We start from the raw sequence: 14,987 nt of genomic DNA on the forward strand, positions 1-14,987 counted from the left end.
TAAATGAGTGAAATCATTCTCAATGTGAGGCTCTTTTTTGGTATCTTTTTAACAATATGTTGAAATGTCTTGACCCCATATTTACAGGACCCTTCACTAAATACTCAAAAACAATGTCAGGTAAAATACATGGAAAGCCTGAAATGTGTGCCATCTCCAGAAACATTTCACCAGATGAAAATCTAATGTTTAGCTTGATCAAAAGCCTAATTTGATTAATTCGGCAAACCGTACAGACTGATAATGGCAGGCATAATTCTCTGTGCTCTGGCAATTGCATTAAATCAGTCACAGGGTTAACGGGCTTAATTTTGGGCACCTACAAGTGTGTCTATTTGCTGTGACTAAACATCAGCACAGTGTATTGCATGATAAGCTATATTGAAGCCAGAGGATGAAAAAAATGTGTGCTTTCTGCTCCACTCCCTCCATCTTTCTTGAAGGCATCATTAAAACGGCGCTGCCAGACATGAGCAGGGAAAACAGGGAACAGTACCAAGTGGTCATCCAGGCCAAGGACATGGGCGGCCAGATGGGGGGACTATCGGGGACCACCACCGTGAACATCACTCTGACCGACGTCAACGACAACCCTCCACGCTTCCCCCAAAGTAAGAAGCAAAGTAAGAGTTGTCAGGCCCCAATTTTGTGAAGATGAAAAACACAAGACTATTCATAGCATAGATTAAAAATACTGTAGCTACTAGGCAATGTCTGTGGAAAAGTTCTGTGACACACAACTGTTTTTCAACCAATTTCTGGTATTTATTGATGTCCAACTGTGCACAAAACATGGTTGCAAACCCTTGGCAGAGTGTACTAGAAGAAGAAAAACACAATCCCTGTCCTCAGGGAGTTTACACTCCAATGGGGAAGGCAGGCCTAATAATTATTTATAAATGGTGGGAGCTGGAGGACACAACTTGTGGCCTCAGGAGTATGACAGAATGAAACAGATAAATAAGGGGATGAATATTAAGCAGCAGAAGAGATGAATATAAAGCACCGATCCATGTACTGAGGTATCTACACTTTCTGAGGATGAGTGATAACTCCTATGTGCTATGGGGACTGTTGTGTTGCTTTGATTTGGAAGAAAGGAAATGAACTGGGGAAAGGCTTTATGGAAAAGGAAGATTCCCGGAGAGCTTTGAGGATGGAGAGCATCGTGGCCTAGGGGACTGGAAGGGGGAGGGGGTCCCAGGCAGGGCAAAGGGTATGACAAAAGGTCTTAAGTGGGAGAGTCCAGAGTGATGTGCAATTACGGGGCTGAGCTTGGGAAGAGAGAACTGGTAAGAGTAGGGACCAGCCAGTGAAGGGGGCCAATATGTAAGCTGGAGAATGATGATGGAATTCCTTTTTTATGGTATTTATTAAGTGCTTACTATGTGCCAGACACTGCGCTAAGCCTTTGGGTTGATATAAGCTAAACTGATTGGATGCAGTCCATATCCCACTTGGGGCTCACAGTCTTAATCTAGTGCTTAGAACAGTGCTCCAGAGTTTAGAACAGTGCTTGGCACACAGTAAGCACTTAACACCATTATTATTATTACTATTATTATTAATCCCCATTTTAAAGATGGGGCAATGGAGGCAGAGAAAAATTATGTGACTTGCCCAAGGTCACACAACAGACAAGAGGCGGAGCCGACATTAGAACCCAAGACCTTATGACTCCCAGGCCTGTGCTCTTTCCATTAGATCATGCTGCTTCTCACTAGACCACGATGCTTCTCTAAAGAAAATGGCTAGGAGTCTCAATGCCTTGATGCAGAGGGAAATGGTAGCTATTGGAGGACTTTGGAGGAGCAGACACAGGTTTGCAGGAGGAGATGCCTCCCTCAACTGTGATGAAAAAGGAAGCAGGAGGAAGAACAAGATTCTGCTTTAGCCACGTTAAATCTGGGGTCCTAGCAGGACATAGGTGTAAAGGAATGATCCTAAATCACCATCCAGTTCAAGCCAATTGTAAAAATGATTAGAATATTTTTGAAAAGGGTGGATTGCACAAGTCTGGTGTTTTAACCGTGTTAAATTGGTATAAATAGTCTTCACAATAAACTTCATTCATCAATCTATTCTAATTTGACTAGATTGAGAGTTTGTGGAAAATATGGGTGAAATTGAATAAAGGATGTGTATGCTCTACATTATGTCTCTCTAGAAGACCAATTCATAACTTCTCCTGAGATAATGACAGTGCAAACAGTAGTTTCCACTTACAAATTTATAGTAGCAGTACAAATTCCCAGTTTAGTACAGTGCTTTGAACACTCTAAATACTTAAGAAAAAGTATTATTACTGCATATGTCCAAACTCCACAAAATGTATAGGTCATTATATGGCTATGGATGGCTTCTTTTTGGTCTGATTCATCTTATTAGTCTTTACAAACTGCAAATACACTTGATAATTATTGTCTTTTCTTCATTTTGACTTTGTTGAAATGGACTAAACAAACTTATCTAGTTCTTTTTTCTACATTTACTATTGGATCCTCCAGTTGATTTTCAAATTACGGGGTACAGGAAATTTTATTTTTTATAGATAACTTCTGGCATACTTTGTTGACCATTTTGCAGAAAAAAAGTAGTTGAGCATCTTATGAATTGGTTTAGAAAATATGAGCATTCAGTTTCCTGGAAAAGTAATTAAAGTTTTTTTCATTCTCCTGATTCCTATGTTTGTTCTATTTTTAACCTTCTGCTTCAGGACAAGAAGAAATGATAAGATTATGGGCAGCATTTACCTCAAGTAAAATAATGGATCAGCCACTAATCAAACCACAGTATTCACCGTATTCAAGACCATTTCATTCTTTTTTTAAAGTTATTTGTTAAGTTCTTATTATGTGTAAATCACTGAGCTAAACTCTGGGTTGGTACAAATTAATCAGTTTGGACAGAGTTCCTGTCTCACATGGGGTTCGCTGTCAAAGTAGGAGGGAGAACAATATTTAATCCCCATTTTACAGTTGATGAAACTGAAGCACAGAAGAGTGATATGACTCATCCAAGGTTACACAGCAGACAAGTGGCAGAGCCGGAATTAGAATCCAGGTCCCCTGACCCCCAGGTTCCCCCTTTCTACTAGGCCTTGTTGTTTGTCTGCTTTTAACTTTAAGCGGATTCACTCCGTAGCTAATGTTACATCAACACAAAATGCAAGGGCAATAGTATTGATTAAGCACTTACAATATGCTAAACTCTGAATAAGCTCTAGGAAGAAAGAATGAATACTGGTTCAGACACCATCCCTGACCCACAGGAGCCCAACAACTAATGGGGAGAAGAAGCAGGACAGACAACAGAGAAAAGTCAACAATTGCATGTGTCCGGAGAGGGCAAACATATGACGGATCAAACCGCAAAATGGGTAATGACCTTGCAGGGTTCTTGGCACCTCCCAACTCCAAGGCAATCCCCCATTATCCTAATGGTTGGGAGGAAAATTCCAACCCATCTTCTGCTCCCTGGAGTAGATGGTGGACTGGAATTTCTGGCCAACTCCTGGAGCCTTGATGTTGGGAGAGTTGGGGGCTGTGTAGTAGACTGTAGAACCCTAGAACTGAAACCTCCCTCTAGACAGGGAGCTCGTGATGGGCAGGGGAAGTGTTTGTTAATTCTGTTCGATTGTACTCTCCCAAGTGCTTAGTACAGTGCTCTGCGCAGAGTGGGTGCTCAAATAAATGCCATTGGCTAGAAGGACATGCCCTTGAGTTGTTTTGCAATAGTGATGATGTCGCTGGGCTAAGCCATCCACACACTCTCTTGCCTGGTTTCCCAGCAGCCTATTATACATATTGCAAAATTTTCAGTTAGAGTATCATTCAGCTATGGGCAAATGTGGTATAATAAAGTTAATAATAATAATATAATAATAATAAATATTATACCATATTTGCCCAAGTGCTTAGGACTGCTCTGCATACAGTAAGTGCTCAACACATAACAATAATTGATTGTTGAATGATACTCTAACTGAAAATTTTGCAATATGTATAATAGGCTGCTGGGAAACCAGGCAAGAGAGTGTGTGGATGACTTAGCCCAGCGACATCATTACTATTGCAAAACAGCTCAAGGGCATGTCCAGCTCAAGGGCATGTCCTCCTAGCCAATGGCATTTATTTGAGCACCCACTCTGCGCAGAGCACTGTACTAAGCACTTGGGAGAGGACAGTACAATAGAGTTAGTAGACAGTCTTGAGGTCAACGTCTTCTAGACTGTAAGCTTGTTGTGGGCAGGGAATGTGTCTGCTTATTGCTATAGTATACTCTCCTAAGCACTTTGTACAGTGCTGTGCACACAGCAAGCTCTCAATAAATACGATTGATGGACATGTACGATTAATTTCCTCAAACGTATGGAAAAATCCAATGCATACCCCAGTGTTTCAAGTAGAGAAAAGGGGAGAATGAATTGTCTTTCTCTTCTTTGGCAATACTATACAGCTTCTAAGTTTACGGAGGACCAGGAGCACTTTTAAAACATTGCCAATTCCAACACTACTTTATCTAATCAAAAAAGAAAAAGAAAGAGGCCATGAAAAACGCTCATTATCAAAAGCGGCTTGGTCCAAAAAAAAATGCATTTCATTGGCAGGCACTTATCAGTTTCGTTGCCTGGAATCCATGCCACTTGGTACCTCTCTGGGGCGGATCAAGGCGAACGATCCTGACCTGGGCAGCAACGCGGAGATGGCCTACGGAGTGACTGAAGGAGATGGCGCCGACCTGTTTGAGATCATCACCGACAAGGACACCCAGGAAGGGATTTTAACTGTCAAAAAGGTTGTATGTTCCTGCCTTCATTTTCACCTTAAACCTCTGTCAGTCCTTTTTTTTTTTTAATGGCATTTGTTAAGTGCTTACTACGTGCCACACACTGTACAAAGCACTGGGGTAGATACAAGCTAGTTAGATTGAACACAGCCCCTTTCCCACATGGGGCTGACAGTCTTAATCCCCATTTTACAGATGAGGAAACTGAAGCACAGGGAATAAATGACTGGCCCAAGGTCACACAGCAGACGAGTTGTGGAAACAAGCTTAGAGCCTAGGTCCTTCTGACTGCCGGTCCCATGGTCAACCTACTAGACCACATTCCCTCTCAGCAGCGCTTTGCTGTTGTTTTCTCTGAGTCTAGGGAAAACCTTAAAGGTCAATTTTTTCTCTTTTTTTATGCAGAGTCCATTTCCTTGGCTTTGCAGAGTTGCAAATTTTTCTGACCCATCCTGATTTACTATCTGACGACAATGCGTAAACATATACACACAATGCACGTTGTCCCAGTCATGCAGAGAACATTTTAGAGAAAACAATAATTGTTCCTTTAGATATAAGTGTTTTCCAAAAGAAAGTAACATGCAAATACGCCAGCGGTTCGGGCTATTTTTGTGCTATTTCCAATCGAGACCATTCCCTCCCAAACACACACAAAAGGGCAGCATTTGGGTAGCTGAAACCTATGTGTAGCATCGTGTTTGTCCTAATACATCATCATCTCATTCAGATTCCATTACATTGTGATATTCCATTAGGATGTAACTAGCACAATGATGAATGGTGACTTAAACAAGAGGTGAAAGGAAATTTATAAAAAAAAAAGTAGAATCTAGTACTCGTGAATATGTGACAAGTCAAACTGTTATTTCCTGATCATCTACAGCTTATGTCCTTTTGCCATTTACTATTTTCTTGAGCTATCACTCTCAGCCTTTCATTTCTCCAGTTCCATCCAGAAGCTAAATTATTTTAGCTTATTACATCCTTTATTCATTCAATCGTATTTATTGAGTGCTTACTGTGTGCAGAGCACTGTACTAAGCACTTGAATTTATTGTTACATTGTACTCTCCCAAGCACTTAGTACAGTGCTCTGCATACCGTGAGTGCTCAATAAATACGATTGAAGGGATGAATGAATAAATTTCAGAGTCATGTGTTTCTCCATTAGAAAGCACTCCCTAAGTGTGGTGAGGAGCATATGCAAATATCTTACAGTGGCCTTTCAGTTTTGACCCACTTCAGATGTAGGCCAGAAGCAAGCCTCATGCTTAGATAGCAACTTCAATGCAGGGCAGTGACATTCAATTTGATTAAACACATGTCATTTGACATTAATGAAACGTAAGTGCTGTAATTTATTTTGTGTCTATCTCCCCCACTACACTGAAAGCTCCTTGAGGGCAGGGATGAGACCCTACCTTTTTTCTACCAACTGCACTGTGCTCCCCTGAGATCTCAGAAATGTGCTCTGCATAATGTAAGGACTCAATACATATCACTGATGAGGAGATGGAGAGATGGTCTTTGAACTGAACTCAAGTGGATTGAGCAGCCATGCTAAGCGATAAAACCGTTCTTTGATTTTATCCCTAGCAGTTAGATTTTGAAAACAAAATGCTCTACACTCTAAAGTTGGAAGTACGCAACACCCATCTAGACCCACGTTTCTATCACCTGGGACCATTCAAGGACACGGCCCTGGTCAAAATCTCCGTGGAAGATATCGATGAGCCCCCTGTGTTTAGCAACAATTCATATTTACTAGAAGTACACGAAGATGCCAAAGAAGGCAGTATTATAGGGCAGGTCACCGCTCGAGATCCGGATGCCATCAAGAATTTAATCAAGTAAGTACCTGAGAAAAATCCACCCCACTCACAGAGAAGCACAGTACACTTTTTTTTCCTGCGTGCTCCCCTTCCCTGGGGGAAAGCAATCAGACTGCATTAGCACCCTATTCAGTTTGACTTAATGGAATTCCACAAGCTCTATTCAAATTCATACCCTTATCATTCATCTTCCTTGTACTGGTTTTTCCTCCTCACATCAAAACATAAAAGGAAAGAGATTAAAAATCAAAGTACTGTAATACAAGTCCCTGGCTTTTCCATTTCCCGAAAGCCTTCAAGAAATACTTCATCATCAGTAGATCAGCCCATTCATGAAAATGGACCAAAAATATCTCTCAAGCCATAATGAATGGTGGGTGAACTAGTACCTTTTCCATTTATCCCTCTGTGAACCCTTCTCTAGACTGGATGTTCATTGTTTTAATTATATTTGTTAGGTGTTTACTATGTGTCAAGCACTGTTCTCAGTGCTACAGTAGATACAAGCTAATCAGGTTGGACACAGTCCCTGTTTCACATGGGGCTCACAGCCTAAGTAGGAGGGAGTAGGATTTAATCCCCATTTTATAGCTGAAGAAAATGAGGTACAGATAAGTTATGTGACTTACCCAAGGTCACAGGGCAGGGAAGTGGGCATTAGAACCCAGGTCCTCTGACTCCCTAGCTCATGCTCTATCTACTAGGCCATGCTGCTTCCCTCCTTACGGGCAGGTAACACATCTACCAACTCTGTTATACTGTACTCTCCCAAGCACTGAGTACTCTACCCACAGTGACCACTAAATAAATACCATTGGTTGACTGAAATGTGGGAACAAAAGTTGGAAGACAGAACAAAGGGCTCTCTTGCTCTTTGGCTACTACAGTTAAATTGGTGGCATCAGTTAAACAGTCAGGGGTGTCATATTGGGATCAACACAGAGAGAGTCTCACCTAGAGGCTGCTGGGAAATTGGCCCTAAAGTCAAAGAGTTTTTGTTAGTGAAGATATCCTTCATCCAGAATGCCTGCTTCCTCCCTATTCATGATCTTGAGTTATCCGCTCCCACGCGCACAATAATAACAATATTACGGTATTTGTTAAATGCTTACTATGTGCCAAGCACTGCTCTAAGTGCTGGGGTAGATATGGGGTAATCAGGTTGCCCCATGTGGGCTCGCACTTTTAACCCTCATTTTAAAGATGAGGTAACAGGCACAGAGAAGTTAAGTGACTTGCCCAAGGTCACACAGCAGTCAAGTGGCAGAGCCAGGATTAGGACCCAAATCCTCTGACTCCCAAGCCTGGGCTCTTTCCACTAAGCCACGCTTCTTCTCTAATGCATGTGCCTCATTAACCTATAAAGTCATCTTCTCCTAAATGGTATTCCCAGTCTTCTTCTTAGTAACCATCCAGGGCCACGGATCCCAAAGATAAGTTGCCCACATCTGATAAGGCTGTCAGCGCATGATTTCTACTGGACCAAACTGTCGTTCAAAGGACCATATTACAGCAAAAGAGTCAACTGAAGAAGAAATTCAATGTAACAGGTTCTTTAGTAGTTAGGCACAAAGATTTTATTTCATTTTTTTTAATGACATAAGTGGAAAATAGCAGCTTATCCAAGGGAAATGGTCTCTGACTTGACACTATTAAAAATTGGAATAAATCAAATGAATCCATTTCAAAGCAAAGATGTACGACCCTTAGACTTTAAATGGGATTCAAATGCATCTTGAAGACCCATCTATTTGCTCACAAAATGGTTTCAGAGTGGAACATTTTAAAAGCAACTACTGATATCAATTTCTTGCCAGATACTCTGTGGACCGACATTCTGATATGGACAGGATGTTCAATATCCACTCGGGAAATGGGTCAATTTTCACATTGAAGTCCCTTGACAGAGAAGCATCTCCTTGGCACAACATTTCCATAATAGCCACTGAAATCCGTAAGTTGGACACAATATGTCTGTTACGTGTTTGCTGCATCTATGCTTTTTAGTTAATGAAAGTAAAAAGTAAATGCTGCTAATAATATTGCTTTCAGGACCAAAATTCTCTCCTCAGCATGATGGAAGATAGGCAATGATTCAAACCATGGGGATAAAAGACATACTTACCTCCACGTTTGTTTATCAGATAGGACAGAAATGCACAGTAAAAGTAGTAATAGTGGTGGTTCTAATGTATCTATTAAGCATCTGTGTGCAAAGCACTGTTCCATAATGGCTGAGAATTAGACATGGTTCCAGGCCCCAAGAGACTTCTAATCTATGAATAAAGCGGGCAGAGGGAGCTGGCAACTGACACATACAGAAAGATGCAACAATAAAAACAAAAAACATCATAAAGGAGCAGGACAGCAATAAATAAAATGAGCACTGTAGGGTACAGTGGCTAGAGGAGCAAAGCATCAAGCTTCTTGTAGGCGAAGGACCAAAGTGGTGGAAGGGTTATTCATTCTGAGGAAATTGGCTAAGGGAACAAATAAACATGTTCCTATTCACATGTAGCTATTTTTTACCATTTCAAATTTGGGCCGTGGTAAAAAGCTGAGATTTTAATAAGCAAACGAAGCCAGAAAAATAAAGCCTTTGTCCAATCATTACTATACCACAGATGGGGCCCAGGGAAACAATTTCTCCCCTGCATATTCTCTCAGCAGGGCATGCTTTCTCATTCCAGATAACCCAAAGCAAAGCAGCCACGTTCCAGTTTTCATCCGGATTTTGGACATAAATGACCATGCCCCAGAGTTTTCCAGATATTACGAAACCTTTGTCTGTGAAAATGCAAAACCAGGACAGGTAAAACGCAAAGTCCATTTCAAGTGAGATGTCAGATATGAAATCTTTGCCTGTGAAAATGCAAAAATCAAGACAGGGAAAATGCAAGTCGATTTCAACAGAGATGGGCGAAGTGTGAGGTTTTTCAGTTTTATTCTTTCTCCTTTTATTGAACATTTGTTTTATTGGCTCAGATAATATGCAGATGCAGTGAACCCCCTCGGCATTCTCTTTCAACCAAATCCACACATTTTACCTGGCATATCTCATCCCCCCTGCTCCTGCTTTTGTCTTTCAACTGAGGATACAAAGAAAGTTCTATTTTTACTCAAGGTAATATTAGCAGTTAGAGCATTTATTAAGTGATTAACTTTGCACAGACCACTGTACTAAGTGGTGGGGAAAACTACATTGATGAGGTGCATAGAGTGAATTTATTGAGCACACACTCTACTACTACTGTTGTTTTAATTATTATTATTATTATTATTATTATTATTATTATTATCATTGCTATGATTGTAATGGGCTACAGATGTCCTTATAAATTAGGAATTGGGCCTTTCCTCAAATATGTCACCCTCTCAGCTCAACAGTTAGTTATGATATTTATTAATTGATTATGCTGTGCCAAACACTGTGCTAAACTCAGGGGGTAGGTCAAACATTGTCCCTGCCCCCCAAGCTAAGAAGAAAGGGAAGCAGGCAGACTGTAAGCTCATAGTGGGCAGGGAACTTGTCTACAAACTCTGTTATACTGTACTCTCCCAAGGGCTTAAGACAGTGCTCAGGACACAGTAAATGCTCAAAAAATGCCAATGCTTGATTGACAGGTAAGACAGCTGAAACCCAGATAAGTTAAGTAATTTGCCCAAGGTCATACAACAGACACATGGCAGGGTTGGGTTACCAAATTCCCAGTCCCCTGCTCTATCCACTAGACCACACTGCCCAACATTTCAGCTGAGAAACTATTTCTGAGAATTAGTTGAGGAAGTCACTCTGAAGCACGCCTAATGATCAGTCATGTCTTTGCCTTTCAGTTGATTCAGACTATCAGTGTTATGGATAAAGATGACCCCCCTCAGGGACACAGATTCTTCTTTGAATCAGTACCAGAATTTCCTCTTAACCCAAACTTCACTATCATAGATAACAAAGGTAAATCAATTTGGGTTGCTAACTTCCTAATTTGGATTCCCGTCTCCTCCTCAAGCCCCGTGGGATTGTCATTTCTTCTGTCCTCTTTTTCAGATAACACGGCAGGAATCGTGACTCGGAAAGATGGGTATAGCCGCGGGCAGATGAGTGTCTACCTCCTGCCCGTTTTAATATTTGACAACGACTACCCAATCCACAGCAGCACGGGGACGCTCAGCATCCACGTATGCTCCTGTGACCGCCGAGGAAACATACAATCCTGCAACGCTGAGGCCTTGATCCTGTCGGCTGGCCTGAGCAGAGGGGCTCTCATCGCTATCCTCCTATGTATCATCATCCTGCTCAGTAAGTCATTCATTAAATCATTCATTCACTCAATAACACTTATTGAGCTCTTACTGTGTGCAGAGCACTGTATTAAGCACTTGGGAGGATACAATGCAACAATGAACAGTGACATTCTCTGCCCACAACAAGCTCACAGTCTAGACAGGGGGAGACAGACATCAATACAAATAAATTAAATTATAGATATGTACATAATTGCTGTGGGGCTGGGATGGGGGAAGAGCAAAAGGAGAAAGTCAGGGCGACACAGAAGAAAGTGGGAGATGAGGAAAAGTGAGGCTTAGTCTGGGAAGGCCTCTTGGAGGAGATGTGCCTTCGATAAGGCTTTGAAGGGCAGGGGGAGTAACTGTCTGGCGGATTTGAGGGGGAAGGGCATTCTAGGCCAGAGGCAGGATGTGGACTAGGGGTCGGGGGTGAGACAGGCGAGATCAAGGCACAGTGGGAAGTCATCTGGAATGCAATGCAATGGATCAGATGAAATAAAATAGTAAAATCTGGGCAAGTGATTCTGTCAACCAATGAATGGTATTTACAAAACACTGAGCACACAGCTTTGCTCTAAACAATTGGGAAACTAAAGTAGAGTTGGTAGACTAGACAATAATAATAATAATAATAATGGTATTTGTTAAGCACTCACTATGTGCCAAGCACTGTTTTAAGTGCTGGGATAGATGCAAGGTTATTAGGTTGACCCACATGAGGCTTACAGTCTTCATCCCCATTTTCCAGATGGGGTAACAGAGGCACAGAGAAGTTAAGCGACTTGCCCAAAGTCACACAGCAGGCAAGTGGCGAAGCCGGCATTAGAACCCACGACCTCTGACTTCCAAGCCCATGCTCTTTCCACTAAGCCATACTGCTTAGGGGATCTCTGCCCCATGAGGACCTTACCGTTTGGATGGGGAAACAGATATTAAAATAAATTCCACTCTGATTCGTAAATCCTTTACAGAACTTGCTTCCCTTTCAAATCTGCCAGACCACAGTTCTCCCCATCTTTTAAGCCCTCCTAAAATTCCATCCCCTCCAAGAAAATTCCCCCATTAATTTCTGTCCATCTTAAGTCACACCAACCATTTACTATATGCAGAGCACCTAGAGCTGATTATCTATTTACATCACCAGTACTTAGATCTCAATTTATAGATGAGTGGCATACATCCATCAGAATATGCCACTTATTTGTTCAGCCATTTCATCTTTTCTTTCTTCTGCTGCTACCAGTTATGCCCTTTTCTTTGCTATAATTTGTGCCTACCTGTTTTCTCTGTGAATGGAAGCTCCTTGATAACACAGACCGGGGTTCTTTTCTTTCTGGGATGCTCTCCCTTGTGCTTCGTGCAGTGCTCTGTGCTCTGTAAACACCATTCATTGGTTGACAGACTCACTTGTCCAAATCTGTTTTATTTTACCTTGGGCCACAAGCTCTTGATGGGAGAGGTGGGGATATTTTGCTTTAATTGTAAAGGTTTTCCCACCCGCCATGGGGCAGGTAATGGGCAAACTACTATTATCCTATTCTCTTGACATGGGCAATGGGGAATGGAATAGTGTAAGAACATGCAGGAAGTGGAGGATCAAGGTATCTAAGAAACATCTATTCTATAGGTGCTAGCATTTCAGCTGCAGATTATCCTATGAAATATGCATTTTCTATTGAGCTTCTGGTCTGGGTCATTCAGTCTCACTGAATTCCCCCCAACACCCACACACCCCCACACAACCCCAACCTGTGTTTACCAGTTTTAGTGGTACTGTTTGCTGCACTGAAGAGACAGAGGAAAAAGGAGCCATTGATCATTTCAAAGGATGACGTTCGAGATAACATTGTGACGTACAACGACGAAGGTGGTGGAGAAGAAGACACCCAAGCTTTTGACATTGGGACCCTGAGGAATCCGGAAGCCAGGGAAGAGAGCAAACTGCGCAGAGATGTCATGCCAGAAACCATCTATCAAATAAGGAGGACTGCCCCACTGTGGGAAAACATCGATGTGCAGGATTTCATTCACCGACGACTGAAGGAGAATGACACGGATCCAACCGCCCCGCCTTACGATTCCCTAGCCACTTATGCTTATGAAGGGAACGCCTCGATAGCGAGTTCGCTCAGCTCCCTGGAGTCTCTCACAGTGGATGGGAACCAAGATTACGGCTACCTCGGGGAGTGGGGACCCCGGTTTAAAAAGCTTGCAGATATGTACGGGGGAGAGGACAGTGACCAAGACTGACCCCTGGCCCTGGTGCGATATTCGTGGATGTAGCGTCTTTGTTCCTCAGTTCCGTGGCCTGCCATCTCCTATTTGAGCGAAATGAAATGGAATCCAAAAGTCCAACTAAAAGTAGATGTCGTCTTAGGGTTTGCTTGATCAGTAAGCCCATGTGACTGAACACAGATGGTTCAGGTGTAATAAATTTGTCACCCTCTGCCTAAAAGCCTCTAAGGGAATATGTATTGCATTAGAAATGAAAACTTTAAAAGGCTTTTTGTGCCTTTTCAAAGGAATGGAAAACTTTTTAATTTTTTTCCTAACTTGCTTACAATCACCTTTCTTACTAGATAGGATAATGTGCAACTGCTTTGTAACCTTACATAAATATACACACACACATATAGATATATAAACAAAAGAAAAATGTACTGTTACTATGACTGCCATATTTATTGAGTGGAAGAATGTCAGAGTGTTGATTCATTCATGATATTTTTATAAATGTATATTTATATTTTTGTATTTTTATGAATTAAACTGGTATTTCTAAAAATATTCATTGCTGTGTTTACCACAATTACTACTACTGCAGCAAGTGATAGCATTTATTGAGCACATGCAGGGTGCCGTGCCCTGCACTAATAGCTAGCAAAAGACAAAAGAAAGAAGTGACAAGTTCCTTGCCCACAAGGAGCTTACAGCGAATACTCATGTATCTTAGCAGCTGAGATGGTAAAAGTTTTCATTTTGGAAAAGTGGGAGAAATATGCTCCTTTTAGACAATTAAAGAATGCAGTCAAAGCATATAGGGAGCAGGCCCAGAAGAACTGCCTCAAGAGCCATGAGACAGGATGGTGACGGTGGGCACAGTGGGCCAGGATGACCTTGCTGGCAAGCCAATGGGGCAAAGTGAGAAGCAGCGTGGCCTAGTGAAAAGAGACCGGGCCTAGTGAAAAGAGACCGGGCCTAGAGGTCAGAGGACCTGGGGTCTAATCCTGGCCATGCCAGTTACTCTGAAAATTGCTTGCTGTGTGACCTTGGGCAAGTCACTTAACTTCACAGTGCCTCGGTTTCCTAAACTGCGATACGATAAATGCGACAAATACAATTGAATGAATGAATGAACCATAAAATGGGGATTCATTACCTGTTCTCCCTCCTACTTGAGACTGTGAGCCCCCACGCAGGACAGGGACTGCATCTGACCTAATTAACTTGTACCTACCCAGGTGCTTAGAACAGTGTTTGACACAGAGTAAGCGCTTAACAAGGACCACAAAAGAAGCAACAAACAAGTTGGTTAGAAAGTATGCTTGTTCGGAAAGAAATATCGGGAGTTCTTGCTCACAATCTAGTGAAAACCAGAAGCTGTACAAAACCCAAAACTGAAAAGTCAAACAAATAGCAGCAGCACTAACAAAAAATGTGCAGTTTTCCTCCAGACTCCTAGACAGATCAGAGTTGGAAAATGGCATGAGCATCAGAGGGTGGTTGCGTCAGGGGGGCAGGCAGAATGGCATCACCAGGCTGAGTCACGTCTGCAGCTGGGTGAATGAGGGAGGTCTGACCCCAACAAATGTCTGACTGCAAAAGCACACCTGACCAACAGCCAACACCCCCAGCAACCCGTCTCTGTGAGCCATTCCGCCTAGGCTGGGCAGCCTCATCCAGTGCTCTGATTCCGAACTCGTAACCAGTTAGCCAACAGGCTCTGAGGTTTATCGACTTCTCCATCAATCGATCAATCAATCACTTTTTTTGAGCACTTATTGGGTGCAGAACGCTGTACTAAACACTTTGGAAAGCTCAATATAACAGAGTCGGTAGACAGACACGTTGCCTGTCCGC

The 14,987-nt window shown here is 42.2% G+C and overlaps 1 protein-coding gene across 1 annotated transcript in view; it reads left to right on the forward strand.

Moving 5' to 3' along the window:
• CDH9 (cadherin 9) overlaps positions 1-13,258 on the forward strand; it is a 77,719-nt gene extending 64,461 nt beyond the window's left edge. Inside the window, exons 5-12 of the mRNA XM_038770368.1 lie at positions 444-611; positions 4,610-4,797; positions 6,388-6,641; positions 8,441-8,577; positions 9,314-9,435; positions 10,458-10,575; positions 10,669-10,920; positions 12,670-13,258. Of these exons, the coding sequence (XP_038626296.1) occupies positions 444-611; positions 4,610-4,797; positions 6,388-6,641; positions 8,441-8,577; positions 9,314-9,435; positions 10,458-10,575; positions 10,669-10,920; positions 12,670-13,157 (1,727 nt within the window). The 3' untranslated portion in view covers positions 13,158-13,258. The remainder of the gene's footprint in view (positions 1-443; positions 612-4,609; positions 4,798-6,387; positions 6,642-8,440; positions 8,578-9,313; positions 9,436-10,457; positions 10,576-10,668; positions 10,921-12,669) is intronic.
• The last annotated feature ends 1,729 nt before the right edge of the window (positions 13,259-14,987 follow it).

The sequence above is a fragment of the Tachyglossus aculeatus genome, chromosome X3, assembly GCF_015852505.1.
Source record: "Tachyglossus aculeatus isolate mTacAcu1 chromosome X3, mTacAcu1.pri, whole genome shotgun sequence".
In the NCBI taxonomy this organism is placed as follows: domain Eukaryota; kingdom Metazoa; phylum Chordata; class Mammalia; order Monotremata; family Tachyglossidae; genus Tachyglossus; species Tachyglossus aculeatus.